The sequence below is a fragment of the Marmota flaviventris genome, chromosome 4 (genome assembly GCF_047511675.1).
Source record: "Marmota flaviventris isolate mMarFla1 chromosome 4, mMarFla1.hap1, whole genome shotgun sequence".
NCBI lineage: Eukaryota > Metazoa > Chordata > Mammalia > Rodentia > Sciuridae > Marmota > Marmota flaviventris.
Genome location: NC_092501.1, coordinates 47,331,545 through 47,359,152, shown reverse-complemented (window position 1 = coordinate 47,359,152; position 27,608 = coordinate 47,331,545). Strand labels below are relative to the sequence as shown.

Below are 27,608 nucleotides of genomic sequence, written 5' to 3'. Positions count from 1 at the left end.
CCTTGTTTCCAGGGGCCCACAACATTTCCCTATGCAACAGGACTGAATTCAAAAGACTATTTCAGGAAATACCTTACTGTTTTTGATAGATCAGATTTTAAATCTTCTATCCACATTCCAAATCTAGAAAGTTTAAATAAAGTGTTAATCCTCCTCGTCTGGAAAATATAAAAACATAAGGATTTTAGACAAGTAAATGTTCTTACTTTTTCCAGGAAAATGCTTACTACCCCTAGAATTTTTTATTGACCTCCTAATGGGAATATGTAAAATTTTCCAAAAATCTCTTTAGGAGACTATTCAATGTTAACTCATTTTGTTCTTATGACTGCCAAAAGTCCCTTTTCCTATGTGCCACTTTAAATCAGTTCTCTGGCTCCAACTTTATCTAATTCACTAGCTTATCAGAGATAAACTTCAAGATGTGTCATGTGAAATATCCAGAAAAATCTCTAAGAAAAGAAGACCATATATCCATTAGCAGAATTCCAATAAGGACATCTTGGCAGGGGTAGACATTCCCTCATTTCAAGGAACATATAAATTACCCTCTTTTCTATTAACTTGTTGGTTTCAATTGAAAGCACCCTATGACAGCTGGTAGCACAGGGCTGGTGTAGCCCCTTTCTTTTTTGCTCTCAATTTAGTTCCATATCAAGCCTTATTCTTTGTCCACCCATCAGTATGTAGAATAAATTCATATTTTCTGTAAGGAACCCATCATTGAGTAGAGGGGTGCAAAATATAATCATGTTCTATTTACTTCCAAATTTCTCTCAGTAGAATGCAACAGGACTTCTCAACTCTTGTTGAATGAATGAAACTTTTAAATCACTGGTCTCAGTTCTGAGTTTTCCTTTCCTTCTCAAATAAGATGAAAGGTAGTTCCCTCTGTTCTTTCCAAATCATTAGGCTGACCCCTGGAATGACCACATCTTCTGGCAGATTGGTTACCAAGCTCATAATCTCTGGGCATTAAGTATAAATATGAAAATATGCAAAGACACAGTGAGTCACTTGGGGAGTTGGAGCAGTTGATTTCAATATTGAAAGTAGAACTTACTCCGAATGAAATTTATGTTCCTAAACATAAGACTCATCTTTGTGGAATGGGGCAGTAGGGATCAGTCCAACATGGAATCACCTGTATTGGGAGTCTTTGAAAGGTATTCACCTGCACTTCTTTTATTGGGCATTTTATTGGGCATTTCTTGGTGGACACTGCTCAGGTTGGAGGACCAGGGCTTGGTGGGGGAGCAATGACTTTTTTTCCCTTTTGTCCAACATTTACAAATAACAATGGAAATACTTAGTGATCCATGATCTCTTCTTCAATTGTTATAAACATAACCTATTTACTGTTTGGGGATATGACCAATGATTGGCAATTCAAGTGAAACAGATCTTGTTTTAAAGAAAACTTTTTATCCACTATGGACAAATATGATAGGTGTGTATTTCCCTCCTTCCCCTCCATTTCTGGTAGGTGTCATGTACCATTCCCCAAGCAATTAATAAAATATCATGGCTCATATGAGAATACAGTTTATACTCAATAATATGGTAATTATAATTGTGTCCAGCAAACTAATGGGACTTCATTAACTGTAGCAAGCAAATAAGATCCAACTCGGACTTCAGCTCATGCTATGCCCAGATATCTCACACCACTGGGATGGGCCTGTCTGAACACACACATTCATATAAAATTGCTCTCAGTTGGGATTTGTTTGCACCAAAAGTACCCCCTCTAAGAGCTCAACTGCACTGCAATTTGTGGGCTGTGTTAGGGCACAGCTCAGAGAAACCCCAAGTCTCAAACCATATCACCTTTTTGGAACTTTTCATCTCTTCTGGGCTTTCAATATGTGCTGCTGGAGTCCCACACAACTACACACACACACACACACACACACACACTTTACTTGAGGATATGTGTAGGAAGCACAGTTGTGTATCCCATGCTTTAATATATTAAGCCCAGTTCACTTCCATAGAGACAACGTAATACAGGTTGCTCCCAGTTGATCAGACTCAAAGGACCAAAACCTTGGTCCCTGGGGGATACTGGCAAGGATTTGTTTAGCCCAAATCCACCTCAATAATTTTAGAAATAGAATATTAAAATATATTTTTCACATGTGAAAATATTAGCCACATGGGGATGGAGAGGAGAGAGCTGATCTGAGAAGGACAATGCAAGCTATTTGGTTCTGGGAGCAAGCCATGTCACTTTAGCACAAGTCATGCCTACATCACATCATGCCTTCACCACAAGATAATAAGACTCAAAGGCCAAAAGCCAACAGCAGAGGTGCAACCACTGTGGACCTTTGAAGATGCAAAGTGTTGCAGTAACTTCTTGCAGTTGGATCATATCAATAATACCAAACTGACAGGAAGCCACCTCTATTATACATCTGCTCCAAAATCACAGGAGAGCTGACTGTGGAAAGAGTTACACACACACACAAACACACACACAAACACACACACACGAGTACAAACACAAACACATGACAGTGATCACAACCACGGAGAAAAACAACTCTTGGAAAGATGAACAAGTAGGCCTTGCAATGATCTGTTTTCAACAATACTCTCTTAGAGAACACATTACTGAAAAACTATGCTGAAAATTTTAACCAAAAAGTAAAAGAAAAAAAAAATGCCATTGATGATGATTTAGTCATGCTTCATGCAACATAAAACAGCAGCAAAACAGGATGAAGTCACACAGTGGAAGAAGTTGAGCTACTTCTTATTAAGAAATATTGAGCTTGTCCCAGTAAACAGCACTCCTTCAGTAAATCAAGTGTGATACTTGCAATTTAATAGCAGCGTTCTTCATCTTTACTGAGCACTGCCCAACAAATTAAATTCTTAAAATGAGATCACCAAAATAAGGATTGGGAAAAAATAAAAGCATAAGGGTTTGGTGTCTGTTTTGTGGTGAAAGGACGGAAACTGTGCTCTACAAAGTGGAAACAACACAGGAAGGAGGAGGTCACAGGGAACGTGGATGTGGGATGTGGACAAAACGGCACCCGCATCTGGTGGACACCAAGACACATTAGGACAATACAAAAACAGACACAAAGGGCTGGAGAGAAGCATCCTCCTTTTCAACTTTACTAATATTTGTTCCCATCATTGGTGCCCTGACTGAAAATAGGATTATGCCTTTTCTTGTTTTAAGTTTCCTGCAAAGAAGTTAGTGCGTCATCCAAAAGAATCAACAAACCAAACAAGGACAGCAACAGGCTACAGTTAGTTTTCATGTACTCTAGTTGGAGAGGGATATATATATATATATATATATATATATATATATATATTTAACATATATATACACTAGACAAGGGAATGAGATTATATATATGTACATCTATATATATAATCTCTCTCTTCTTGAATTCTTGGCAAATGGTTAGTCCTGTGGTTAGGAGTGAAGACAGAGGGTGGAGGTTGGAAGGAAAGTTAACGAAGAGTGCATACCGCTTTCGGCTTCTGCAAAAACGACAAGAAAAGAATTTAAAATCAAACAATTTGATAATAAATTGACTGACACCAGAAGGAAAGAAGGAATAAAACCTTTGTTTCAAATCACTTGAAGGATGCATGTGAAAACAAGGTTTTTCAGCAAAGCATGAAAACAGTATCATGGGGTGAAACCAATAACAAAGGAGGCTGTTAAACACAGGTTGAAGGCCAGAGGGTGGGGGGAGAGGCAGGCTTCTCCGCACCTGAACACCTGGTTAGTTACAAAATATGAGAGGGAAAGAAATGGGGGACTTTTTACATAAAGAAAAAAATAAAATTGTTTTCTCAGGGAGCATCCAAAAATGCTTATTTTAAACATGGTCATTCTGTTGGATGAGTCCTGGGTTATCTCAGGGGCATGATCCACATTCCCTCAGACACACCTTTTCCCACAAGAACCAAAGTTCTTCCACACTGAGACCAAGCCACATTTGAGGATCAGAGCTGGCAACCATACACAGAAAGCCAAAACAAAGCCAAACAAGTTCTTTTCACCTATTTTTTTAAAATCTGAAAACATATATATATGTATATATAAATATGGCTTTGTTGAAAACATCTCAGATTTATGAATCAATTAGAGGGCCCATCAAAGAAGAGATTTTGTTCTCAGGGAGATCACTGAGTTCATTTTGTTAGAATGGTAACAGCGAATTCACACTGAACCATTAATTGCCTATCCCTCTCTTTCCTTGTGACCAGGTAGGAAATTGGTCAAGGTTTATCAAGCAGTCTCCTGCCATGAAGTTATTCTAGAATGGTAGGAAAAACACGATTTGCATCATCATGACACTTTTTTTTTTGGTTGGGGGGTGGAGAAGAGAAATGCACAAAAGTGATAAAGAGAGAACACAGAGTTACACAAAGATTTACTGATTTGGCAATGTGAAGAATATAATTTGCAAAAACCCAGGATACACAAGCCCCACCCCCCCAACAGGTACAGGTGAGGACTGGCAAAACCATGGGCAAACCGTCACCCTGGAAAATTCCACTTTATCTGTTGAACAGTGAATAGCCAGGACCCTCTTAGCTTTTTCCCATTATTTTTCACTTTGCCAACATGGAAAAGGAAAATGTATACATATATATACATATCTGTTAATTGTTAGAGCCGTGTTCTACATGTGGCCACCAAATCTACCACTTCATCTTCCTCTGGCAGATTTGGATTTTCAAAGTAGTTCAGCATTTGATCAGATTGACTTTGCATGCAATCTGATCTGGTAGTTAAGGTAAGAGAAAACATTGGATTGGACTTGATTACAATCCAGTGTTTTGAGGGTTCTTTATTATTTATTTATTTATTTGGGGTCATAGACACAGACTGTACATTTGGAAGTCTGGCTTTATTGGGGCATTCTTCCAGATAACGAAAACTCCTTAAATGATGATAGAGGAACCTTCTAGTCTTGCCCTGCATCTGCTCAGTTTTGAAGGCATGTGCCAGCAGGTGTCTGCATTCTACCCTTGTGCTTCTATCTGCAGGAACAAATGATTTACCATAAGGAGGAACAGACTCTGGATATGTCATTTCAGAGAACAAAAGCCAGAGCCTCTCTCAACCAGCTCTCTTTCTTCCAGAACTATTGATAAGAAGTGGGGAGCAAAAATCATCTCTTTATATTTGATCTGCAATGCATTCAATACCCTATCAAAAAAATTCCATGTTAACATGATGACACCCTCTTCCAGCCGCGATCCCATGTATTGACTGGTGCGTTATCTATTTCAACCAGACCCTGTCCCTCATCAGTCTGATTTGTACATAATTAAGTGCAAAATAAATAAATAAAGAGAGCTCCTGCCCCCGAGCTCTGCTCTTCTGGCTAATTTACATGAAGCTGATATTCTGCCACCTGGATTTCAGCTGCAATGGGAGAAGCACATATGGTACACAATAGGCTGCTTGTAATTTGGCTATCAAGAGGGCTGGTGTCTCCCATCATGGCTCTACCCCAGGCCTGCTGTAAAGGAGGTCTGAGTCCACCTGCTTCTTTCTCACAGAGGTAAACAAGGGTTTCAAGAAATGGTCTTGTTCCTTGTTTTATGCTTAGAGGGCAAAATGCCCATATTGGCATGATCAGGTGAAGATACTTAAATGGCTCATCCCTCTCATCTGGGGAAATCCTCTCCGGATACCCAGTTGAACTTGGGATGTTAGGTTGGTCTGAGATAGGAGCTGCAGTGTCCAGTTGAGCATGCTTTAAGTGTACCCCTAGGGTCAGAGAGGTGTTGCATCAGTTTCAAAGCAAATAAACAACGCATAAGAAAGAGGGAGTGGACTAAAAGTTCTCAGAATGAACACTCACACATTTGGATGTCAACGGGTTGCTGGGAGGTAGCCAACTTACCGGCTCTCTCGGTTGGCGGACTTGTACTCAATGGCTATCATTAGGAGCTTGAGCTTCACAAAACACAGCCTGCAAGGAGACAGAGAACGCAGTCAGTGCTCCTGGATGAGCCGAGACACACAAGGAACACTGTTACGACCTTTCAGTCTACAGATACAGTCTTTATACAAGGGGATCCTCACTCCTCTGTGCCAGTGCCAGAGAGAGGGTGGAAGCTACAGGCCCCCCTCTTCCCCATTAAACCTGATTTCTTGCTTATGATAAGGTGCTGGATGTTCAAAGTGCAAATTGCACTCAGGTCTGGATGTCTAGACAGACCCCAAGCAGGGATTCCTGCCTGGGGATTTACACAGGGCCAGATTCATTAGTTACTCAGTCGGGTAGTAAAATGTTAACTACAGGGGGAGGGAGAGATTTGGAGCAGCTGGACCTGTTTGGATTCCATTTCGGTCTTTGGTACAAATGGTTTATATTGTTGTTCCGAGCAGACCCCTGTGTGCCTGGAATGATGGTAATAATACTTTGCTTCCGTGTAAGTGCCCAGCACATGACTACGGCTTTATCACTACTGGCTCCATCCAAGCTGTCTCACCTCATCTGCCCGGTGTTTTGTGGCTGGCTCCTTCCAGGCTCGCTGCCTTCACTGCTGCCTCCTCCCACCGCCCAAATGCCTTCTCTTCTGCTCCTGCCCCTCCTCCCAGGCCACACCACATCTAATCTTCCAAGCCATAGGTGTCCTCCAGGTAACACTACCCCTGATTTTATTCTCAGGACTCTTCCATCACCTCATCTGTAACCATAGCATTTGGCCTAGAGTCTATTTTATACCAGTGCTGGTTGCTTATTGTTTCATGTGTCTCAATTTCCCTCATCCACCAGAGCAACTTCTTGAAAAGTTTTTGACTTGTTGAGAATTCTCCATAGTGCACAGAGAATGTACCCACTGCTATGAAGAACTCATTAAAAAAAATGATTTCCACTTACTAAGTTTTAATTCTAAGAAAATAATAAGAGGTGCCATAAAATATTTATACATAAGATGTTCAGGTCAGTGTTATTTATGTAGTGTAGAAAAATCCAAAGCAACTTAAGTGTCCAATAATAAGGCAATGTTTACATGGTGCAAGGTTGGTATTAGGCAGCATTCAAAATGACTTTTTGCAGACTATTTCAAAATATAAAATCAACAAATACTATTATAAAACAAGATGCAAACTTGTAAATAATATGCTAGAATTACATGCAAAATATATTTACATACTCAGAAATAAAAACTCACAAACAAAAAAAATGAATTGCATATATATTACAAGTTTTTGCAATGAGCGTTATCACTTTATGTCTTTAAGGACTTTTTGGATAATGAAACCTTGGTTGACTGATAGATTAAAAAAAAAGAGTTGACAGTTATTTAGTTCCAGAATTATATGGGGGATAAGGTGCTGGGTCAAGGGGCAGGGCCTTCCTTAACTTGATTCCTCACAATATCCCTGAGAGAGAGGATTTTTACCCCACTTTTTCAGACTCCTATTGGTATCTATTTTAAAGGTGGTTAAACTAAGGTTCAGAAAACCCATGCAACTTGCCCAGTGCCTATGCATTAGGTGTCTAGCTAATACCCATCAGGATATACATTTTCATCCCCAATGAAGCTGATTTTGCATTGGCAGAGATGTGCAATAAGCAAACATACAAGTGAACAAATAATAAGCTTTCAGAAAATGACATGCTATGCAGAAAACAACCTAAGGGAATGAAGAGTGAATGGCAAAGGGTGTGTCACCTGTGACAGACCAGGAGGACCATTCTGAGGATATACAGAACAATGGAGCCTGGGGAGCAGGCAATGGAATGATAAGGGGAAAAAATTTTTTCTGTGGAATAGAAATGGCACGTGCAAAGGCCTTGAGGCAGAAAAGAACTATGGGTGTTTGAGAAACAGCAATAAAGCCAGAGAGGATGAAACTGAGTGAGCAAGATCAAGAGTGATAGCGAATAGGCCATAGGGCAAGGTAGGAGCAAGGTCACAAGAACTTTGCCACAGCAAGGAGTCTGCAGCTTATTCCAAGGAATGGGTGTCCTTTAGTTGGTTTTAAATAGAGAAGTGACACAGTCAGCCTGAACAGTTCTGGAAAAGGCCCTGAGTTCTCCAGGAGGAATGAGACCAATTGCTCATTCCTATATGCGAGGTCCTGGTCTCACAGACTTGCCTTCAAGAGATAGATTTCAGAGACCCACTTCCATTCAGGTGTATGTGGGCTCTCTGGTGATTTGCAGGTCTTCTGATTCCTGCCAGCAGACTCTAATGACCTGGGCTTTGTGCTGATTATGCAGCTTGCTGAAACACCAGCACACATGTCCAAGTGCAGCAAGGAAAATGCCCTTCTTAATTTATGTCCCATAGAGCTCCACTTACATGCACCCTTTATGGGGTTGCTACTTTTAGAGCTTAAATTAGTTTTAAAAATCAGGTACTTTATGCAATGTTTATCAGACCAAATTGCCAGATTAAGAAACCACTATCTAATGTAAATAGTCATTAAATACCAAAAAGAAAAAAAATTCAAGGAGAAAGCTGGTCTTCACTTAGCATGGATTATGCAAAGGTTAATTTGTTGTTATCCTATAAGCCACGACCATTCCAATTTCGGCCTCTGGTAGTTCATGGGATCAAAGATCTTAATCTTAATCGCTTAGCTTTTGTGAAACTAAGCCTACTAGTGAGAAGAAAAGAATTGCTCACAGTAATGGTGAATTATTTATTCCAAGCTACTATAATGCCATTTAGTAACTGGATATAAAAGGAAAGGAGATTCCTAATGCTAGAAAGTCAACACAATCTATGCAACTTCATGCACGTTTGTTAACCTTATAAAGGATGGACAGCAGATCTCTAAGCCCTCTTTCAATTTCAAATCCAAAATCTAACATTCTTTCTCTCTCTCTCTCTCTCTCTCTCTTTTTTTTTTTTTTTTTCAGTACCAGGGATTGAATTATTGAGCCACATTCTAAGCTCTTTTTTAATTTTTTTATTTTGAGGCAGGGTCTTGCTAAGTACTCATGGCCTTTCCATGTTTCTGAGGCTGGCCTCAAACTTGCAATCCTCCTGCCTCAGCCTGTTGAGTTGCTGGGATCACTGTCATGCCCGACAAAACTTCCCCACTTTCTAAGATAACTCTACACTCCCTGATAGAAACATCCTTTTAAGAAGCCCTTTAGCCCAAAACAAGCTGTTGCTCACTGGCCAAAGGAGAAATGAGAGAGGAGAGGCACCGAGTGGTATAAACCAAGGGAATATATGCCAACAGTGTCACACCACCCTTTCAAAGTGGCTGATCCTGACCTTCTTATGTGGAAAATAAGCTGAAGTCCAAAGCGGACAAAGCAACTAGCAACTGGCTGAAGGTCAAATGGCTTTTACACTAAAAAGACAAAAGTGAGTCTGGGAATATAACTTAGCAGTAGAATACCTGGCTAGCATGCATGAGGTCCTGGATTCCTCAAGAATGTTTAGGAAGCCAAAAGTGGAAATCAAGTCTCAATACAGTGTGCTACACAGATGCTTCTTTTAGGAATGGAGAAAGGAAAGCAGTAGTCATAGCCCAACGTGCAGACACATTGCTTAGTTGTTAACATTGTTTTTTAAAAGCTGGAAACAGATACCAATAGGTGATTTCACATTAAAGGAAGAATGGCTTTTCTGCTTTCCTTGCAAAATCAGGTAAAGGCACACTGAAATCACCATCCATATGGCTAAAAAGGACTGGTACTATGAAGAACTCTTTCACCCCTCTCCCCAGGGGGCGTGTTCTCCACTGTGCCACAGTCCCCACTGCTCCCTATTGTCTCACACCCCCTCACTCTTCATGTTTTTTTGCTAACTTTCTGCCCCCTATGGGTATCTAAGTTTTTAACTCCTGCTCTAATGGGTATTGTCAGGAACTTGGAAAAATACATTGAATAATAAACCATGATTCAGATTGAAAGCAGAACTATGGATCCACCATGAGTATTCAAACTACAGTTTTTGGTCACAGGGAGGTGGCCAGTGTCAAGGTCCTGGGTTGAAGGATATAGCCAAGATCCAGGCTCTGGTGGGGGTGTCCAGTGTGGAAGAGGGGATGGAGGCAAGGAAAAAGGGGAGCGGATAAGGTTGATCTCTTGCTTATCTCTCTCTCTCCACTCTAGGTTGAGCATCACTAGTACAGGATGCACGCTCTGCTTCCTAGCATCTTGAGATGTGCAAAGAACAAACTTCCAATAAATGAATGGGCTACAGAATCTCATGAGTTACTGAAGTGATGGACAAGGGACAGAGTAGAAAACTAGGAAAGTGTAGGTAGAATAAAGGAGAGGAGTACTGGGTCCTGAAACAAGTTGCTTCTTAGCTTGTCTTGTTTGGTCCAAGCAGGCAGAATGGAAAAGAAGGATGTTGAAGAAAATAATAGCAGTGATAGGTTCTGGGAATCTAATCTTGACCTTGGATCTGTTGTGCCAAGATGCAAGTCTGAGTCTAAGATCCACATAGCGATTTATCCTTGGGATCGTCTTACAAGGGGTACCTAGCTAAGAATATGCCTTCAGACCTCCCCAAATGAAGCCCTGTGGTTATATATTTACTTGCATCATTCAACACCATTTGGGCGGTGATGTAGAGGAGAACAGGCATTAGCCATCCAGTCCTCACAGCCATTCTCTGATTTTACCCACACTATTTGTGTTTCAAAGTACAGAGGACCAGTTTGGGATCAGGAAGCAGGATTAAAAAGAGGTAAGATGTAAGAAAAAAAAAAAAAACAGGAAGCCTTCACAGCATGATAAATAGGATAAGATCGGCCATAAGTTAGCAAGAATTTAATTCTTGGTTTCTAAAATAAAATGTCCCGATATGTCCAAAGCAGGAAGTTGTCACTGGCTGCAAAAAATAATTACAGGGGAATAGAAATGACTTATTTTTTTCAAGAAAAAAATGCCACTTGTCACAAAAAGGTCTTAAACCAGCAATCTGCAATAAAACTGTTGTAATAACAAGTTAGATTGCTTTCCAGATAATTATTAAGTAGAGGTCTACCAAATTTGACAACGACATTATACAAAACCTTTTTCTTTCTTTTTTTTTAATGTCAGCATCATCTGTTAACTATAGTAGTTTCAACCCAGATGTTCCTGAACAAAGGCTCTTAAGAATTAGAGTCCAACTGTTTCTACCTACCCAGAGGGAAATAAATTGTTCTTGCCATTAAGTCAGCCCCTTTGACTGGAAAGATTACTTTCTGGTGTGAATTAAGCATGGAAACCTGTCATACAGTTTGCACCTTCTAATGTGCTCAGGAGAAGTATGCAAAGATGGGGTCTGGAGCTATTGAAGATGACTCACCCCACGAGGAAGGTGGATGAAGATAGAAGCAGCAGTTCCTTGAAGCACCAGCCCCTCTCCAGCTACTTGGAGGGCCCTGGGATTGTCAGGCTGATGCATGTAACCAGAGTAGATTTGATGTAAACACTGCACTCTGGGAAACCAAGTCCTTACAATCAAGGGGCTAGGGTGGATAATATTTACATTCAAGAGCTTTGATTTGCAACAGTAACTTCTGAAAATGAAAACATCTAGTTAAAAATTTTAAAACATCGGAATTTTTAAGACTCAGCACCAAGAAAACAGAAGTGATTTAAAATATTTATAGAGGTGTTGTTAAACTCCTTTTCTTCATTGCTTTGCTAAGGGTTTTAAAGTATCCCTACTCTCAAATGCACACACACACACACACACACACACATACACAAATCCACTAGCACACCAAAACCCCTTGAAATTAAAAAAAAAAAAAAATGGATGTGGTGGCACACGCCTGTAATCCCAGTGATTTGAGAGGCTGAGGCAGGAGGAGAGTGAGTCAAAAGCCAGCCTCAGCGAGGTCCTAAGCAACTCAGTGAAACCCTGTCTCTAAATAAAAACAAAAGGGGCGGGGGGAATGTGGCTCAGTGGTTATGTGCTCCTGGGTTCAATACCTGGTACCAATAAAAAAGAAATCACCCAGCTATTCCCCTTATTGGACTATTCCCTAAAGACCTTAAAAGAGTGTACTATAGGGATACTGTTACATCGATGTTCATAGCAGCACAATTCACAATAGCTAGACTGTGGAACCAACCTAGATGCCCTTCAATAGATGAATGGATAAAAAAATGTGGCATTTATACACAATAGAGTATTACTCTGCACTAAAAAATAACAAAATCATGGAATTTGCAGGGAAATGGATGGCATTAGAGCAGATTATGCTAAGTGAAGCTAGCCAATCCCTAAAAAACAAATGCCAAATGTCTTCTTTGATATAAGGAGAACAACTTAGAACAGAGCAGGGAGGAAGAGCATGAAAAGAAGATTAACATTAAACAGGTATGGACAAGAGGTGGGAGGGAAAGGGAGAGAGAAGGGAAATTGCATGGAAATGGAAGGAGACCCTCATTGTTATACAAAATTACATATAAGAGGAAGTGAGGGGAAAGGGAAAAAAACAAGGGGGAGAAATGAATTACAGTAGATGGGGTAGAGAGAGAAGATGGGAGGGGAGGGGAGGGGGGATAGTAGAGGATAGGAAAGGCAACAGAACACAACAGACATTAGTATGGCAGTATGTAAAAAAGTGGATTTGTAACTGATGTGATTCTGCAATCTGTATACGGGGTAAAAATGGGAGTTCATAACCCACTTGAATCAAATGTATGAAATATGATATGTCAAGAACTATGTAATGTTTTGAACAACTAACAATAAAAATTTTTTAAAAAAGAAATCACATTGATCACATTGACACGGACAATTACCATTTGCCTAAAGTGTCAACAAAGTCACTTTTAGAGAATGCTGCTATTAATATTAACCAGAAACATAATATAAAGAAAAACTGTGCATTTGATCTAAATACACCCAGCATGGAGTCAAGGCCTAGCATTTGCCAGAGTTCTAACTCATCTCACTCCCTGACTCCCCTGCCAAGGATTCTGGGCCTGCCACTGCCTCTACAGTCTACCTTCAAAGATTCTATAGATTCTATGGCCATTGGTTTAATCACTAACACTCAGGCAGATTACTGGTCACCTTACTGGACCATATATTAGAAATAATGCTCAATATTATCCTCACATCTGTTTTCACACATGTTAAGCCCTAATTACAGTACTTCCATGATATGTGCATGAATAGGGCCAGTTCTGTGAGATGAAAATTGTTTTGAGAAGATGAGACTTGAGCCCCTTCATAAATTCTCTTAAAATGCCCATTTCTGCAGCCAAGATATAGAAATCTATCACTTAACCACTGGGTTTTTCCGGCTTCTTTCTGCTCCATGTTCAAATCTGGATGTCTTTTTTGAAAATCTAATTATTTCACAGGACTCAGGTTGAATTAGCTGTCGTTTTTATTGGGGGAGAGGCTCAGCTTTCTCTGGGTAGTATCACATTCTTAGTTTCCTCAAGGGGCTTCTTTTGAAAGATCTGCCCATGCAGAACAACACAAGAGAGCAAGATTTTCTGAATTCCAGGATTTTCTGAACACAGGTAGGCAGTGAGGAGATGGAGAATCTCTCTGCACTGTCAGAAGACAGTGCAGTAGCATCTATGCTTGCCCCTGGGTGTGAGGTCAAAACTCGTGCCTTTCAGCACAGCCGAGGAAGATCTGGCTGCAACTCCCTGAGTCACCCTGAATAACATACTCTACATCAAATCTGAATTTTAACTGCTCCATCAGCTGCAGAGGGACAGAGAGACACATCATATTTTACATACATCTTTTGTCCTAATCCCCCCCTGCACTGTAAAAACCTGATACAATTAAGCTTTTATATTTTTCAAGTGATGAATGACTGACTAGTAGGCTCACCTTGAGACTCAGAACCTAGAACACTGTGTTCTTGCTGCAGCCCAGCTGCTTAGCCTCTGGCTTCCTCTGGCTCCTGCTGCCCATCTGCCTCCTCACCCTCTCCCTACCTGGGGCAGGGGAGTGCATCCTCACCTTTGCCAACTCTCTGTTTCTCCCCAAAGCAACACATGTCAAAATATATCTGACATGTCTCTGTCTCCCATCTAAAATCTCAGAGACCCACATGTTCAGAGTTTGTGTCATCCCATGTTGCACAGTCTCCCATCCCAATTTCCAATCCCTTAGAATACCTACTTCCCCTCTTTATTTTTTAAAAATTTTTTTAGTTGTTGATAGACTTTTTAAAAATTTTATTTATATGTGGTGCTGAGAATCGAACCCAGTGCCTCACACATGCTAGGCAAGTACGCTACCTTTGAGCCTCAGCCCCAGCCCCCCACATCTCTCTTTAACCCCTATTTGGATCCAATCTCCTTCAGAGAAACAGCTCAAAGGGTGTCTCCTCCAGGAAGCCTCCCTTGGTTACTCCAGCCTGCAGGGAGCTTTCCCTACAACCCTCAGCATCTGTACTCCAATTGGAGGCCTCCACCAGGCACTTCAGGGATCCCTGTGTCTCTCTGAGGATGGGTATGATTTCCCTCAGCCAGGTGCAAGGGAAGCCACCATAGAAAAACCAAACCTATCTTTTTATGTTCATCTATTTGATCAAATCTAATCGCAGGTTCTTCTAGAAGTGGCACCAAGCTTAGGAAGATGATATAAATATCCCAAATTATTGGTTTGCTAACTGGTGACTGATAGGCAGGAAAATTTACTAAACAGTAAGAGCAAACAGAACTTGGAAATGCCACCATGTGTTTCTTTCTTTCTAGATGTTTGTATTTTATAGGGATAGAGAGGGGTGCAAGAAAAAAGAGGGACAGCAAAGGGGAAAATGACATTAACTAGTACTAAGAAGGAAATAATATTATCCCTATTTCAGAGGTGAGGAAACTGGGAGTGCACAACAAGTCCAAGGTCAGGCACCCGGTAATTTCAAAGAAAGGGGATACACGAAGACCTAATATCTTGCCCCAAATCACATAGCCAGCAAGTGGCCCATGCTGGGGTTTGAGCCCAGGCCTCTGGGACTCCGTGGCTCACACTCTGTGCCTCACACAGCATCGTATTATGGAAGTGGCTCATAAGCAGGACCCTGCCCTTCTCCCTGCAGGTTTGCTGCTGGCCTCAGCACTTTCACAGTCACCTGCTGAGGAAGGTAGCAGGAGAAGCAGATGGTTGGCTGGTGTTCAGGTAACAATGGAACGCTCTCCCTCCTTTAGGTCTCAAAGCTCCTATGCCTTGGAGTTGCTGCCGTATGGACCCAGGGGCAAAACCAAGGGGACAGGCTCAGGAGTTGCTGGCCCTTGAAAGGAACATCCCGTGGGCATCCTGGGGAAGGTCCAGGCTGTGCCCACCGTGATCTCCAAGGAGGCCAATGACTTCAGGGATTGGTCCTGACCCATCCTTGCTTCCTCTGGATTTTCCGAATTTGGGCTAATTTGTTCTTCAAGCCGGATCCTGCCTTACTTACCCCCAGTGGAGACCTGACTGCAGGCATTAAAGGGCTCAAGGGCTGAGCACCCCCACGTCCTTTCCCTATAGTGATCTGGATTAGGCCTGGGGTGTGGGGAGACCAGTCAGTGGTTTTCCTGGCATGGCAAAGTGCAGACTCCATCCTGTCCCTGAAGATTGCAGAGAGCCCCACATGAAGAGAGAATGATGGGAAGAAGCTCAACATTCCAGTGACTGGGCTCAAAGTGGGAAGAAGAAGAGGTTACCCCAGAGTGTGGAGTGGAGGGCTGGGATCACGAGACAGGAGTTTGTAATCCTCAGACTTTGAATCAGAATCACCTGGCTTCCTTGTTTAAAACAATAAACAATAAACATTTTCAGGACTAGCCCGAGACATTAATATCTGGAGACGAAGCCTAGATGTCACTCCATTTAATAAGCTTCCCAGGAGACTCCTAAGAAGCCAGCCTTCAACCAGCGCCTACTCCAAGCCAGTCCAATCGGACAAGCCAAGGTCAAAGTCCTGTTGTGTAACTTGTATGGCAGGTGGCTTCGGAGGGGGCACCCACATCCTCTGAGTCCAGGGTCATCATTTATAAAACAAGAGTAGTTACATTAATATAAACTGTATAGGATGGTTGTGAGGATAAATGAGAAAATGTAGACGAAAGGTTAGATATGATTTTGTATTTGCTTAAAGTAGCTTCTGGTTTTAGAACAAAGCCACCTCTCCTGGTCACACACAAAGTGCAGTTCAAAGGCTGATACCGAGAAGTCAAAGTAGACAGTTGATGTGAGTCTCATCAGGTACCAAGAGGGTATCACTGGGCTGGAGTTTTTTTTTTTTTTTTTTTTTTGTACCAGGGATTGAACTCAGGAGCACTTAACCACTGAGTCACATCCCCAGTTCTTTTTTATATTTTACTTAGAGACAGGGTCTCACTGAGTTGCTTGGGGCCTCACTAAATTGCTGAGGCTAGCTTTGAACTCGAGATCCTTCTGCCTCAGTCTCCCGAGCCACTGCACCCAGCTGGGCTTGAAATTTTTAAGACGGTAGCTTTGAGGGCCTTCTGCCCCTCCTGCCTTCCCTCCAGTTCCTTTCTGTTCTCTTGGAAAATGACCTTGAATTTTACCTACTTATCTGGCCTCTTATCTTTTCACAGACAGACTGAGAAAACTCCAAGCTCTCCTGTTCAGTGATCCCACCCCACAAAGTGGCATTCTGCCAGCCCAGGGGAAGAACAAATTTATTTCTTTTCATGCTTTAAGACATTATTGGCCGCATATTGTTTTAGTGCAGCACATAATTACAGAAACTGCTCTGAAAATCTGTATATTTTATCTGTGCTTTATTATACCCAGAATATTCTCCAATTCTTTTTCTTCTCCATGAACCAGCCTAAAATATATTTTGGCGTCCTTTATGTCATCTTGAAATTGAATAGCCAATTCTTACAGTAATGAAAATACTTATGCGCCAGCCGGGTGATATACAACACTACACTCTAATTACGGCTGTGCTTTAATTAACCTGAATTGAAGAGTGTTATCATTAAACTGCTGGTAACTTTGAGTTATGGCTTTTCTTTAATTTAAAGTAGAAAACACAGATAATTAAGCCTCCAGATAATCAAATGCTTGAGGAGAGCTTCAATGTTTTGGGATGTTCCTAAATCTCATTAAATGTCCTCTCTTTATTGATTAGTTCCACCTCTGCTGTATCATTGCATTAAGGAATAATAGCACTAAGTTGAACACATTCTCACTCACATCAGTGGGCTTTTTTTTTTTTGGATTCTGGAAGCTTTACTGAACAAACAGCCGATTCTCTGACAGCAGGGTAGGTCTGAGCGATTTTCTCCTCCTTGGGACATCTTCTAAATGTGAAAATCAACCAAGGGAAATATTGGGGCAGCACTGTATCTACCTGTGCCTGACTCTTAAGCCAGTGCTGAAGGCCAGTGAAGTTTCACACCATGCACAGGTCAGGGTGGACAAGATCACATGTGCACAGTGCCAGGCCTGGATCGTTGGTGTTGCCCAGGCCTATTGAAGACATCAGGAAGGGGCAGATGGTACATCCCCTTTGTTATAACACATGAGAGCCAGTCATCATTTTGTAGAAATACAGATCCTGTATGGTTCAAGAGGGGCCAGAAATCCAGTTTTTGTGTGAAATACCACTTGTTAAAAAAAATTATTGGCCACAAGCCTATAAGAAATGAAACATTGTAGGGCAACTATCTCAGTCCAATGCACCTCGTGAGAATCCCAGTTAGCGCCTCTAGCGGAGGCAGTCCTTACCCTTCTTGTTAGTCTTAAAATGAACTGACTCAGATTTCAGGGGCAGAATAAGAGAGGCAAGAAAGCAGGAAGACCCAGGGGGGTTTTGCAGAATCACTGGTGTCAAACACACATACTAGGCAATGGCCAAGAGAGAGGGTTTCAAGTCTCCCAAGCCTATACCCCCAACTCTATGGGGCCCCTCCCTTGGCCTTGGCAGCTCTGCTGTGTGCTCAGACCACCCTCCACATTAGACATATATAAATATATGATATTTCAGTTTCCTTTTTATAAAACCAGTTCTAAGTCCAGGCTTCTGGTCTTTCCATCCTATGCAGGCTGAGCTCGGAGGAGAAGAAACCTCAGCATCCAGGACCCAGTGCCTCTGAATGGTTAACTTCTTCCCATGGCAGAAAGAGAAATAACTCTCAAAGAAAGGAGCAAGCAGGAGTTACAATAGGGCATCCATTTTCAGAAAATAACTCCTTCCGAATCAATTACCTATTCACTTTTCCAGTCCATTTAACATTTAAACTTTCGCTTAGAGACAGGGTGAGAAATTTCAGTAAACAGCCAAACCATTTTGGAGTGCTTAGGGTCTGGGCCAGGCACTGGCAGAGTGCACCTGCTGCGTCCGCTGACAAGAGTCTCCAGGTAAACACAGCCAAGCAACCAAGCACTCCGACCCCTCCCTGCTGCGTAGGGAATGGAAGATGATGAAACGATAAACCCCAAACCCTCTGGACTTCCCTTTATTGTGAGGGTGCTCAGTCTTGTTCTGGCACCTTCAGACCTCCCTTTCCAGAAGGTGGATTTGGTTTGTAAATTGACAGGGAGGGCAAGAAAATGGCTTTTCTTCCTTAGCCCAATGGGTTCTCGAATCCCCCATTTCTTCCCAGGTTTTATCAGTGAGACAGAGATCATCGATCCATGACTAAGGTGTCAAAAGATCAGGCTAAGCATCTCCGTATTCTCAGGGCTTTTGTATTTTTACAGGCGACAAAGTCCCTGTTTGGCTTGAACCCAATACCTGAGATGCTAAGTGGGGGACACCTGGAGCTCCTGAAGCTAGGTCATCTCTTCGCCTGCAGAGGCTTCTTCAAGGCCTCTTTTTGTACATTTGGTTCCATGTTTCCTCAGTAAATAGTGAAATCACTTTGAAAAATTTTATTTCAGTAGCTGCTCTCATGTCTCTATAATTTGACTTGATTAGAAGACAGATTCAAATCCCTTAATCCAGGGGCTGGCAAGATTTGTTTTTGCACTATTAAAATCAGAGAGGGTTGGGGGTGTAGCTTAGTGGTAGAGCACATGCTGAGCATGTGTTAGGTCCTGGGTTCAATCCCTAGGACCAAAAAAATAAAATAAAATCAGAGAGAAGTGTTCATGCTACCCTTCATACATATGCCTATATCACAGGAGTACAATTTGAAATAAACAGATTAATTGCAGTTCCTGAGTTAGTACAAATGACAGATCCAAGTTCCAGATTTTCAGGTCTGGAGGCCAGGGGAAACCCCAAGGCAGGGACCATGTACTGACCCATGTTCCCATTCATCATCATATAGGACTTAGCACAGAGTATCCCCTCAATAATTGCCAAGTGACCCAACTGTGCTGGGCAGAGGTCAGTGACTTTCTATGAGGGGCACATTAAATATCCCTGAGAGCTAAGGAACACCCAGTCAACAGTCACTTACTCACAAACAGTAGGGAAGGACAGACCCACGAAGGCACTGGAAAGATATTCTGTGTACATTTCATTGGACACTCCTTCCAAGTAGTATTTCTGCCATGTGTCTTCCTCAATCTGAAGGAGAACACAGGAAGAGAGTTTACAATATGACTGCAGACTGCAAAGGAAGTGAGGTACAGCCTGTGGCAAACAAATGAAATGCACTGGTTAGATGACCATGACCTCAGCAACGAGAAACAAAACCACAGTACCCATGCAGTGACCCTGAACCCAAGGACTTGAAAGACATCCCCTTTAAAGTACAGTTTCTTTTTTTTTTTTTTAACCTGTATGATTTCTAAAGGTGTGGCGACATGGGCACTCACCCACAATAATGATAGACAAGTCAACAAGTATTTTGGAGAGTGATTTTAAAATAGGTTTCAAAGTTAGTAAAAGCATGTACTCTCTTACACAGCAATTATACCTTAAAGTATTCACAGCAAAGAAATAAATACACAAATACAGAAAGCTATGCACAAGAATACCCTATATATTGTATAGAAGCATACTATACAATGGAATACTCAGAATCAATTAAAATTATGATAAAAGTGGGCAATTGTATAGTAATTTTATAAAAATGAACATTACAAAATGTGTATAATCTGATCCTTTTTTAAAAAAAAAACTTCATAGTCAACAGAACACTTGTAGAAACACAGAAAAAAATCTGGAAAGTTTTATACAAAAATAATAACAATGATCTCTGAATGCGAGAATAACATTTTTTTCCTTAGATTTCTATATCATCTGAAGGCTTTTACAATGGGTATGTATATATTACAACAAAACGATACATTCCTACTCTGGAAAATACAATTTTGCAGGCCCTACCTGGTATGTCACAATGAGTAAAATGTTTCAGAAAGCTCTTGCTCCAAATGTCACTAAAATAAGTATTTTCTTTTTTTCCTCAACTAACAAGTTCAACCTGTTTTCCCAACAACCCTATTCATGCTATGCATTTCTGGAAGGATTTTACATTGGATTCAATTTTGTTTTGACTCATTTGTTTGTTTGTTGTGTGTGTGTGTGTGTGTGTGTGTGGTGCTGGGGATCCAACCCAGGACTTCATGCATGTGACAAGCACTCTACCACTGAGTCCCATTCCCTGCCCCATCAGGATCAATCTTTAAAAAACAAGGAGTCACAAGAATGCTGGGGGAGCTGAGGGATGCCATGGGCTCCCCCTGCAGGCAGACAGGCTGTATGACTTTGAGCTGCTGCCTCCCAGGCTTTCCTTCCTGTGAAGGTTAGGTAGGAGGAAGATGAGAGGAAGCCGCCCAGGCAACAGGAAGGGGCTCTTTCTAATTTCTGGTTTTGTTTTTGTGTTCAAAGGCATCTTGCCTGTGGCTGATTGGTCAGTTAACCTGGAGAAATGAAACATTTGAATTTGAAGGAGACATGGAAACCATGGGAAAGAGGACAGCCGTGATCTATTTGGTGATGCCGGGGCATTCAAAAGTCAAGAACAAAATCAGAAATAAACTGAAAGCTCCCTGCCTCCAGACAATTTGTCTCCTCAGGATCAGCCTAGGTATAATTAGGTTAGGTAGGTTAAGGCTGAGCTGCTCCTAATACATGAGACACAGGCGACGCAGGGCTGCTTGGTATGTGCTGGTCATCTGCCCCTGATCTTCCCCAAAGTGGGCACCTTCAGAAAACTAGTCACTCGACCATTTCTACTGCTAAGTAGAAAGATCATAAAAATTAACTGTCATGTGTTCATGAACTAAGCATGAGCTTTTTAATTTCTCCAAATCTAAAATCCCAACAAATTTCTTTAAATAAAAAATATTGCTAATTTTAACTAATCTGAAGAAAGCCTAGTGTGCATTAATAAACATTTTGAAAAACAGAATATTTTGGAAACCATGTTGTCATAATTCATTTCACTGGCAAATAGGATACCACAGGAAATGTTGCTACTTATAAATCCTCAAGTAGAGCTTTACAGGTGGATAATATTCCTAAAGTATAAGAATTTAGCCAACTCCTTCAGCAGAGACATTTCTTTTATAGTATGTCATTTATGTTTTAATTTAAATATTACAACTAATTTTCAAAAATAATGAAAATATGAACCTTTATGTTAATTGTTCCTGATTGCTGGTGATCTTCCGAAGTTATTATGGTTTTAACCTGGTTCCTTATAATTATGGTCAGTATTTTCATACCCCTATGTTGCAACAGAGTTATTCTTTACAATAAATTTTACTGTAGGTTATCACTAAATTTTTAAATAAGTAGAAACAGATTCTTTATAAGGCAATTATATTATTCATGTTTGTTTTAAAATTAGCAAAAAATTGTTTCATTGCTTTATTCCTTCAGCAAATGTTTATTGAACAAATTATGTATTTTAGTACTTTCTCTAGTTGCTGATGAAATCTTATTTTAAACTGGCATTTATTTTTCCATATTTTCCCCTTTGCTGGAAAAAAGCAGCAGACATGCCTAGCTAAGATGTATCTGACCACACATATTTGACTCCTACTGATTCTTCCGAATCCCTTTTTGTACACATTCATTGCCCTTCTGGCTCATCTGAAATGCTTGAGGACTAAAAGTCAAATAACTGGAAGAAGTGCACAGATCATTCTGTAAGATAAAATGCCTCTTTCACATCCATATGTAGACTCTCAGAGGGTATCTGCAATGCTATACTAGCTATACTATCAACTGTGCACATGCTGACAAATTTAAGCCCATTGTTTTAGCTCTGCTTAAAATTTCTCCAACTTTCACACTATTTCTACGTAGAAAGCCAACCCTTTTTTGAGGTTTTTCGAGGGAGGCATTCTACACACACTCAGAAGTACAAAATTGCTATATTCATATCTTCTCAAGACATGTAGTTGGGAACACAAAATGGTTCAACTGCTATGGAAAAACAGATTGGTGGTTCCTCAAAGAACTAAAGACAATTACCATATGATCACCAGCTCCACTCATAGATATATAAGCAAAAGAACTAGAAGCAGGATCTCAAAGCCTTATGTGATTACCCACGCTTATAGCAGCATAATTCATAATAGCTGAGCAGTGGAAGCAGCCCAAGGGAGTCTGAAAGGATGAAGGAACAAGCAAAATGCGGTCCATACTTGCAATGAAATATTATTCAGCCTTTATCAGGAGGGAAATTCTGATGCCTGCTGCAACATGGATAAAATCTGACGGTATTATGCTACTGAAATACCAAGTCCCCAAAAGACACATACTTTATAATTCCACTTAGTTGAGGTCCCCAGAATGGCCAAATTCATGGAAGCAGAATGTACAAAGGTGTTTGCAGGGGTGGGGTTGGTGCATGAGGAGTCACTGTACCACTGGTAGAAAGCATCAGTTTTGCAAGATCAAAGAGCTCTGGCCATGTATGGAGGTGATGGTCACCCAACCATGGGAACACATATAATACCATAGAACTGTATGCTTAAAAATAGTTAGGATGGTTAATTTTATGTTCATGTGCATTTTACCACAATTTAAAAGTGTTAAAATCCATATGTGTAATGTGGAAGCAGAAGAATTAGTAATTATAATTATCACTGAGACCCTTTAATCCTTAAAGGGAAGAATGACAAGTTATACTAGAGCAAGGTCAGGATTAGGACAGTCACATCAAGAGAGTCAGGAGGGAGGACCAGCTTTCTGACCCTGTAGTTCAATGTCAGGAAAAGGGACCCAGGAAAAGGGACTCCAACTTTCATATCCATGCAAAAACTTTAATCATCCCCTCCTATCAAAGTTCATCTTTCTAGGACTCAAGCATGGTGTCTTCAACTTACTTTGGAAAAGCAAAAGCAACAGTGAGCTTTCCCCTTCCTTCTGTCAATGCACTCTTAGGATAGGAATAGTGGGTGTAAATTATGCTGAATTTCAAACCTTGTGCTTAATACGAAGAAAATGACAGTGAACAACAACAACAAAAAAATCTGGGGAGACTGGAGGGAGTTATTTGCATTAGGATTCCACTTCCACAGATGATAAAACGGAGGCACTCAGAGGTGAGGCCACCTACTGAAGGTCACAAAGCCAATCAGTGGTACAAACAAGTATCAGAGTTCATGCACTCAAGAGAGATGTCCAGGGAAGAGGGGGATGGCAGGGAGGATTTGCCATATCCAGGTGCCTAAGGGGGAAATACCAGACCAGAAGTTCATCAAGGGCTCAAAAGCTGAGACCCTGGAGCCTTGCCAATGGCTGTGAGAGGTGGACAAGGACTACTATTGATTTCAAGCTCAGCCAAAAGGGTCCTTCAGGCTTCCTTGAAGAGGATAAAAGCATCATTTCTATTATATAAAATGGAACCATCCCAGCCTATAACTTCTTTCTGAAAATAGTACATGCTGTTCCCCACATTTGTGTTGTCAATGTATTTTTAACTGTAATGTGAAGACACACTTCCCAGCAGAAAAATGAAGGAATGGGACCAAAATGACTTAGGGAAAGGTGCCAAAATTAATTTGCCAGCCATTCAGCAATCAGTCAAAGGCAAAGCATTTCCTGAGGCAGCAATTTATCCTCTGGCTGTCACATCAAACCCCAGCTGTTTTAGAAGGGCGCCTAGCAAGGAGGAGCAGCTGATGTGCTGCGGGTTCTTATTCATCAAACACACAGAATTGTCAGTGAGCGAAGGGAATTGAGCCATTGGGTTAGCTTGTTTACCCCTCTCTTGGTTTTATTTATCTACCCTTCATTACCTAATTTTTCAACCAGTCTAGTTGAACCTCCCAAGCAAATGGTTTTACACCAATCCATGGGCAACACAGTTCCACCATCAAATGCACCGTCCAACTGGAAACACCAGCCTTGGCTCCTGGAAAGTCACGCCTTCCTGATCCCAGGTTCTGCATATGCTTCTAATGGGAGCACAGTAATGATGCCTTTTATTTTTTGTTTCCTGTGATTAGAGTGAAACTGTGTTTCTCTAATGCTAACAGCCTGATGAATGTGAAAAATTCAACCTTCCTGGCTGAGATCTGTTACAGCTACTGTGATTTCTGTTCCCAGTAAAGAGTCTGAATAACTGTGTTGATTACAGCCAAATAATTTTGCAAAAAGTCCATCCTTAGCTCTGGAACCATATAAATAATTCCAAAGATTATCATATATATACCAATCCTAATTTAATTGAAAATAATACACTGTTTCAATCTAAATATATGTTATAGTATGCCCATCAAAAGAGAAGTACTAAAAGAAATCATAAAAACCAATGATGATCACATTAAGAGATGCAATAGATGGGTCATAAGAACTATTCACTAATGCTACCCCAAACTGGTAGTAGTATCAGCAAACGTTGATTGCATTTACTATTTTGTAAAAATTTATCTGAATTCTCAGCAAACAGCGTTCCTCTAAGGGATGAGGTTTTTAAATCATGAGTGCTTAATCATAATTAATTAGCCACATACAAATGAGTATCTGTACATATAAACTATAAAATAATACATGGTTACTGTGCTTTAAAAGTGACAGTCTAAGCAGAGCCCAGTGACATGAACTGACCAACATTATCTTGGGGCCTATAAAAACGTATTTATTCTGCCAAAAAAGACACAGCACCACAGAACATGTCAAGCCCCCAATGACAATAATAAAGATGGAATTGGAATTTATGGGCTCTCAGCTGACAAGTGTGTGGGCTTGTTACTAAAACAAGTGGGGTCGTGTATACCCATTTCTGTACAGCATGCGCAGCCACGGGGGAAAGTCTCACTAATGCTACGCTTCTCATCTCTTGCTGGAGAGAACAATGTCAAGAGCGACAAGGTGTTAAGAGCACTTTACCATTGAGTTCCTCGAATTCTCTCTTCTGTTTCCCTTTATGTTCCAAAGCCAATGAGCTTGCCATAGCTCTGATCAAAGGGCTTGTGGTTATCTCCTTCTCCACCCCTTCTTAGCCTCCATGCCTTCAGTACCATTACAAAATACTAAAAGCAACTCATACAAATAAAATTCTCAATGGGTGAATCTTGCTCACTGAGGTCCAAGAAGGTGCTGTGCTCCCTGCACAGCTTTCTGGGGTAGAGGGAGTTGTGACAAAGCAGAGGAAGAAAGCAGAGGCAAATGGTTATTTGTACCTTTCCAGAATGTACTTCTTCTCTGTGCCAAACTGCTTATCAATGCTGTAATTCCTGTATGTGGACTTGGGTTCGGCAGCCTTTCTGAGAGTAGCAATGGATTTCAGGGACTTCATAACAATTTGGCATTCCGTAATTATGGCCAATTTCAGATTGCATTTTCCAGAACGAACGTGTGAATAGGATGAAAGGATCTCAGATTTTTCCAAAGGTTTCAGAACAATGTCAATTAAAACAAATTATTTGAGATTTGACAGAATGCCAGATAACTGGTTGCTTCAGCACTGAATGAATAAATAAACAACTCCAAAGATTAATTTGGGGATAAACTTGAGCCAAATCTCTTACTCTCAGACAAGTGGGCTGTAGACTATCAAATGAGATTTCTTCCACCAGACATTATGAAAAAAAAATTAAAAATCAGCCTGCATGAGGTGTTCAGAGAGAAATTAACACACCACACCACATGCAAAAGAATTAAAATGCATGTCATTTTCCTCACTACATTACCCCAACCCAGACTATGTCTGGAGAGACACAGAATGTCATGGAGACTGAAGATAAAAGAAAGGTTAGCAGAAAGAGGGACATGTGAACTTTTTAAAAAGAGTAATTACCTAGAAGTTATTTAAGAGAGTGTTACCTCTCTGACAGGAAACTGGTACTTTTTCTCAATATCTAAAAGCCTTTTTTTACCCTCTTGTTTTTTTTTTTTTTTTCTATTCAAGGAAGATAAGGTACTTTTGCTTAAGAGATGTCTAATCTTCTTAAAGACTGAACTACTCCCTATCGGACCAAATAGGAAAATTTGGTTTTGCAATGTTGCTCATAGTTAAGAATGTCTTCACTTGTGCCTCAGATAATAAATTTCTTTTCTTTACTTTTTTGTTTTTTTTTTTTTTTTTTTTTTGGTGGTCTGGGGATTGAACCCAGGGCCTTGTATATGCAAGGCAAAGCCCTCTATCAACTGAACTATATCCTAAGCCCCAAGTTTCTTAAAATACCACTTGAAGAAATCTAATCTGGGTGGAGTGAGCCTGAAGTGAAAGCTCTCATGCAGACACCTGCCTCCTCCATCCATCCATCCAGAGGACAGACAGTTCAGCCCTGCATCCCAAACTTTCCAGGACAGTGCTCCCAACTCCTGAGATGAGGAATCAGGGTTTTGATTATTTCTGATATCCACTATTTTGAAGAACCAAGCTATTGTAAAATCAAATAAAAATGAATTTATAAAAAAAGAAATGAAAAGGTAAGACATGCAAAGTACAAGGCCAACATTTTTATCCTTAGATCCAAGCAACATAAAATTAATCTGTCAAATTGCTTTAAAGTTTTTCTTTTAATTTCCTGTACTTATCTCTTCTCAGGTAAGTAATAAACAGTTCCCAGCATTCATCTTTGGACCATGGACCACAGTTGGAACTTTGCTGGTCTTTAGTATGGAGCCATTCTATCTTTCAAACCTTGCTTCCCATAATTTCCCCTAAGTTTCATAAAGATAGAATTATTCTCAACTAAGATTTCACAAGGTAAACTTGGCAGAATTAACCAGTAGGTATTACCTGGAACAAAACCTAATGGAGAAGTTTTGTCCCCAACTAGGATTTAGATTATTTTGAAAGCACAAATTTTTATCTTAATCTGTACTGCCTGGAACAGAGTATGGTACCTAGTAATAATACTTTTGAATGAATGAAATAAATTTGGACAGTACTGGATTTAACAAAGCAAACTGCATTTTCAATTTTATTGTATTTTTTTAGTGCAATGCTCCTTAGAACTTTTAACATGCTAATATGAACTCTATGTCTACAAGGAGAAAACTATTTGGTCACTAAATCTCTTATTTCAAGGAGCCACACATGGACATGGGAAATGCTTATCTAAAAGTTTCTTACCCCTGATTTCCCATGCTGGTATCTTTGTTCTCCTCCACCTTCTATTAGAAATATGTCTATGTACATTTTCAGTTGTCAAAACCTTTTGTGTGAAGTTGATATCATATGCCACCTCATTTCTCCAATTTGAGGTGCTCCACCCTACTTTAATGGGAATATGAATTGCACAACTCTAGGGAAGGCACAAGGGCTCAATGAGACAATCTGTATGGAATGCTTAAAACAGTACCCAGCACAAAACAAATGCTCAGTATGTGGAAGTGA

The 27,608-nt window shown here is 40.6% G+C and overlaps 1 protein-coding gene across 4 annotated transcripts in view; it reads right to left on the bottom strand.

Annotated features, from left to right (window-relative positions):
- Kcnma1 (potassium calcium-activated channel subfamily M alpha 1) overlaps window positions 1–27,608 on the bottom strand; it is a 706,297-nt gene that overhangs the window by 137,043 nt on the left and 541,646 nt on the right. For 3 of the 4 annotated variants that reach the window (XM_027931380.3, XM_027931382.3, XM_027931395.3), the window contains exons 15-16: window positions 19,317–19,426; window positions 5,898–5,966 (exon numbers count right to left, since the gene is read on the bottom strand). In XM_027931380.3, the coding sequence (XP_027787181.3) occupies window positions 5,898–5,966; window positions 19,317–19,426 (179 nt within the window). Of the gene's footprint in view, window positions 1–3,498; window positions 3,511–5,897; window positions 5,967–19,316; window positions 19,427–27,608 lie in introns of all 4 variants that reach the window. The other variant, XM_027931402.3, reaches the window with a different exon arrangement.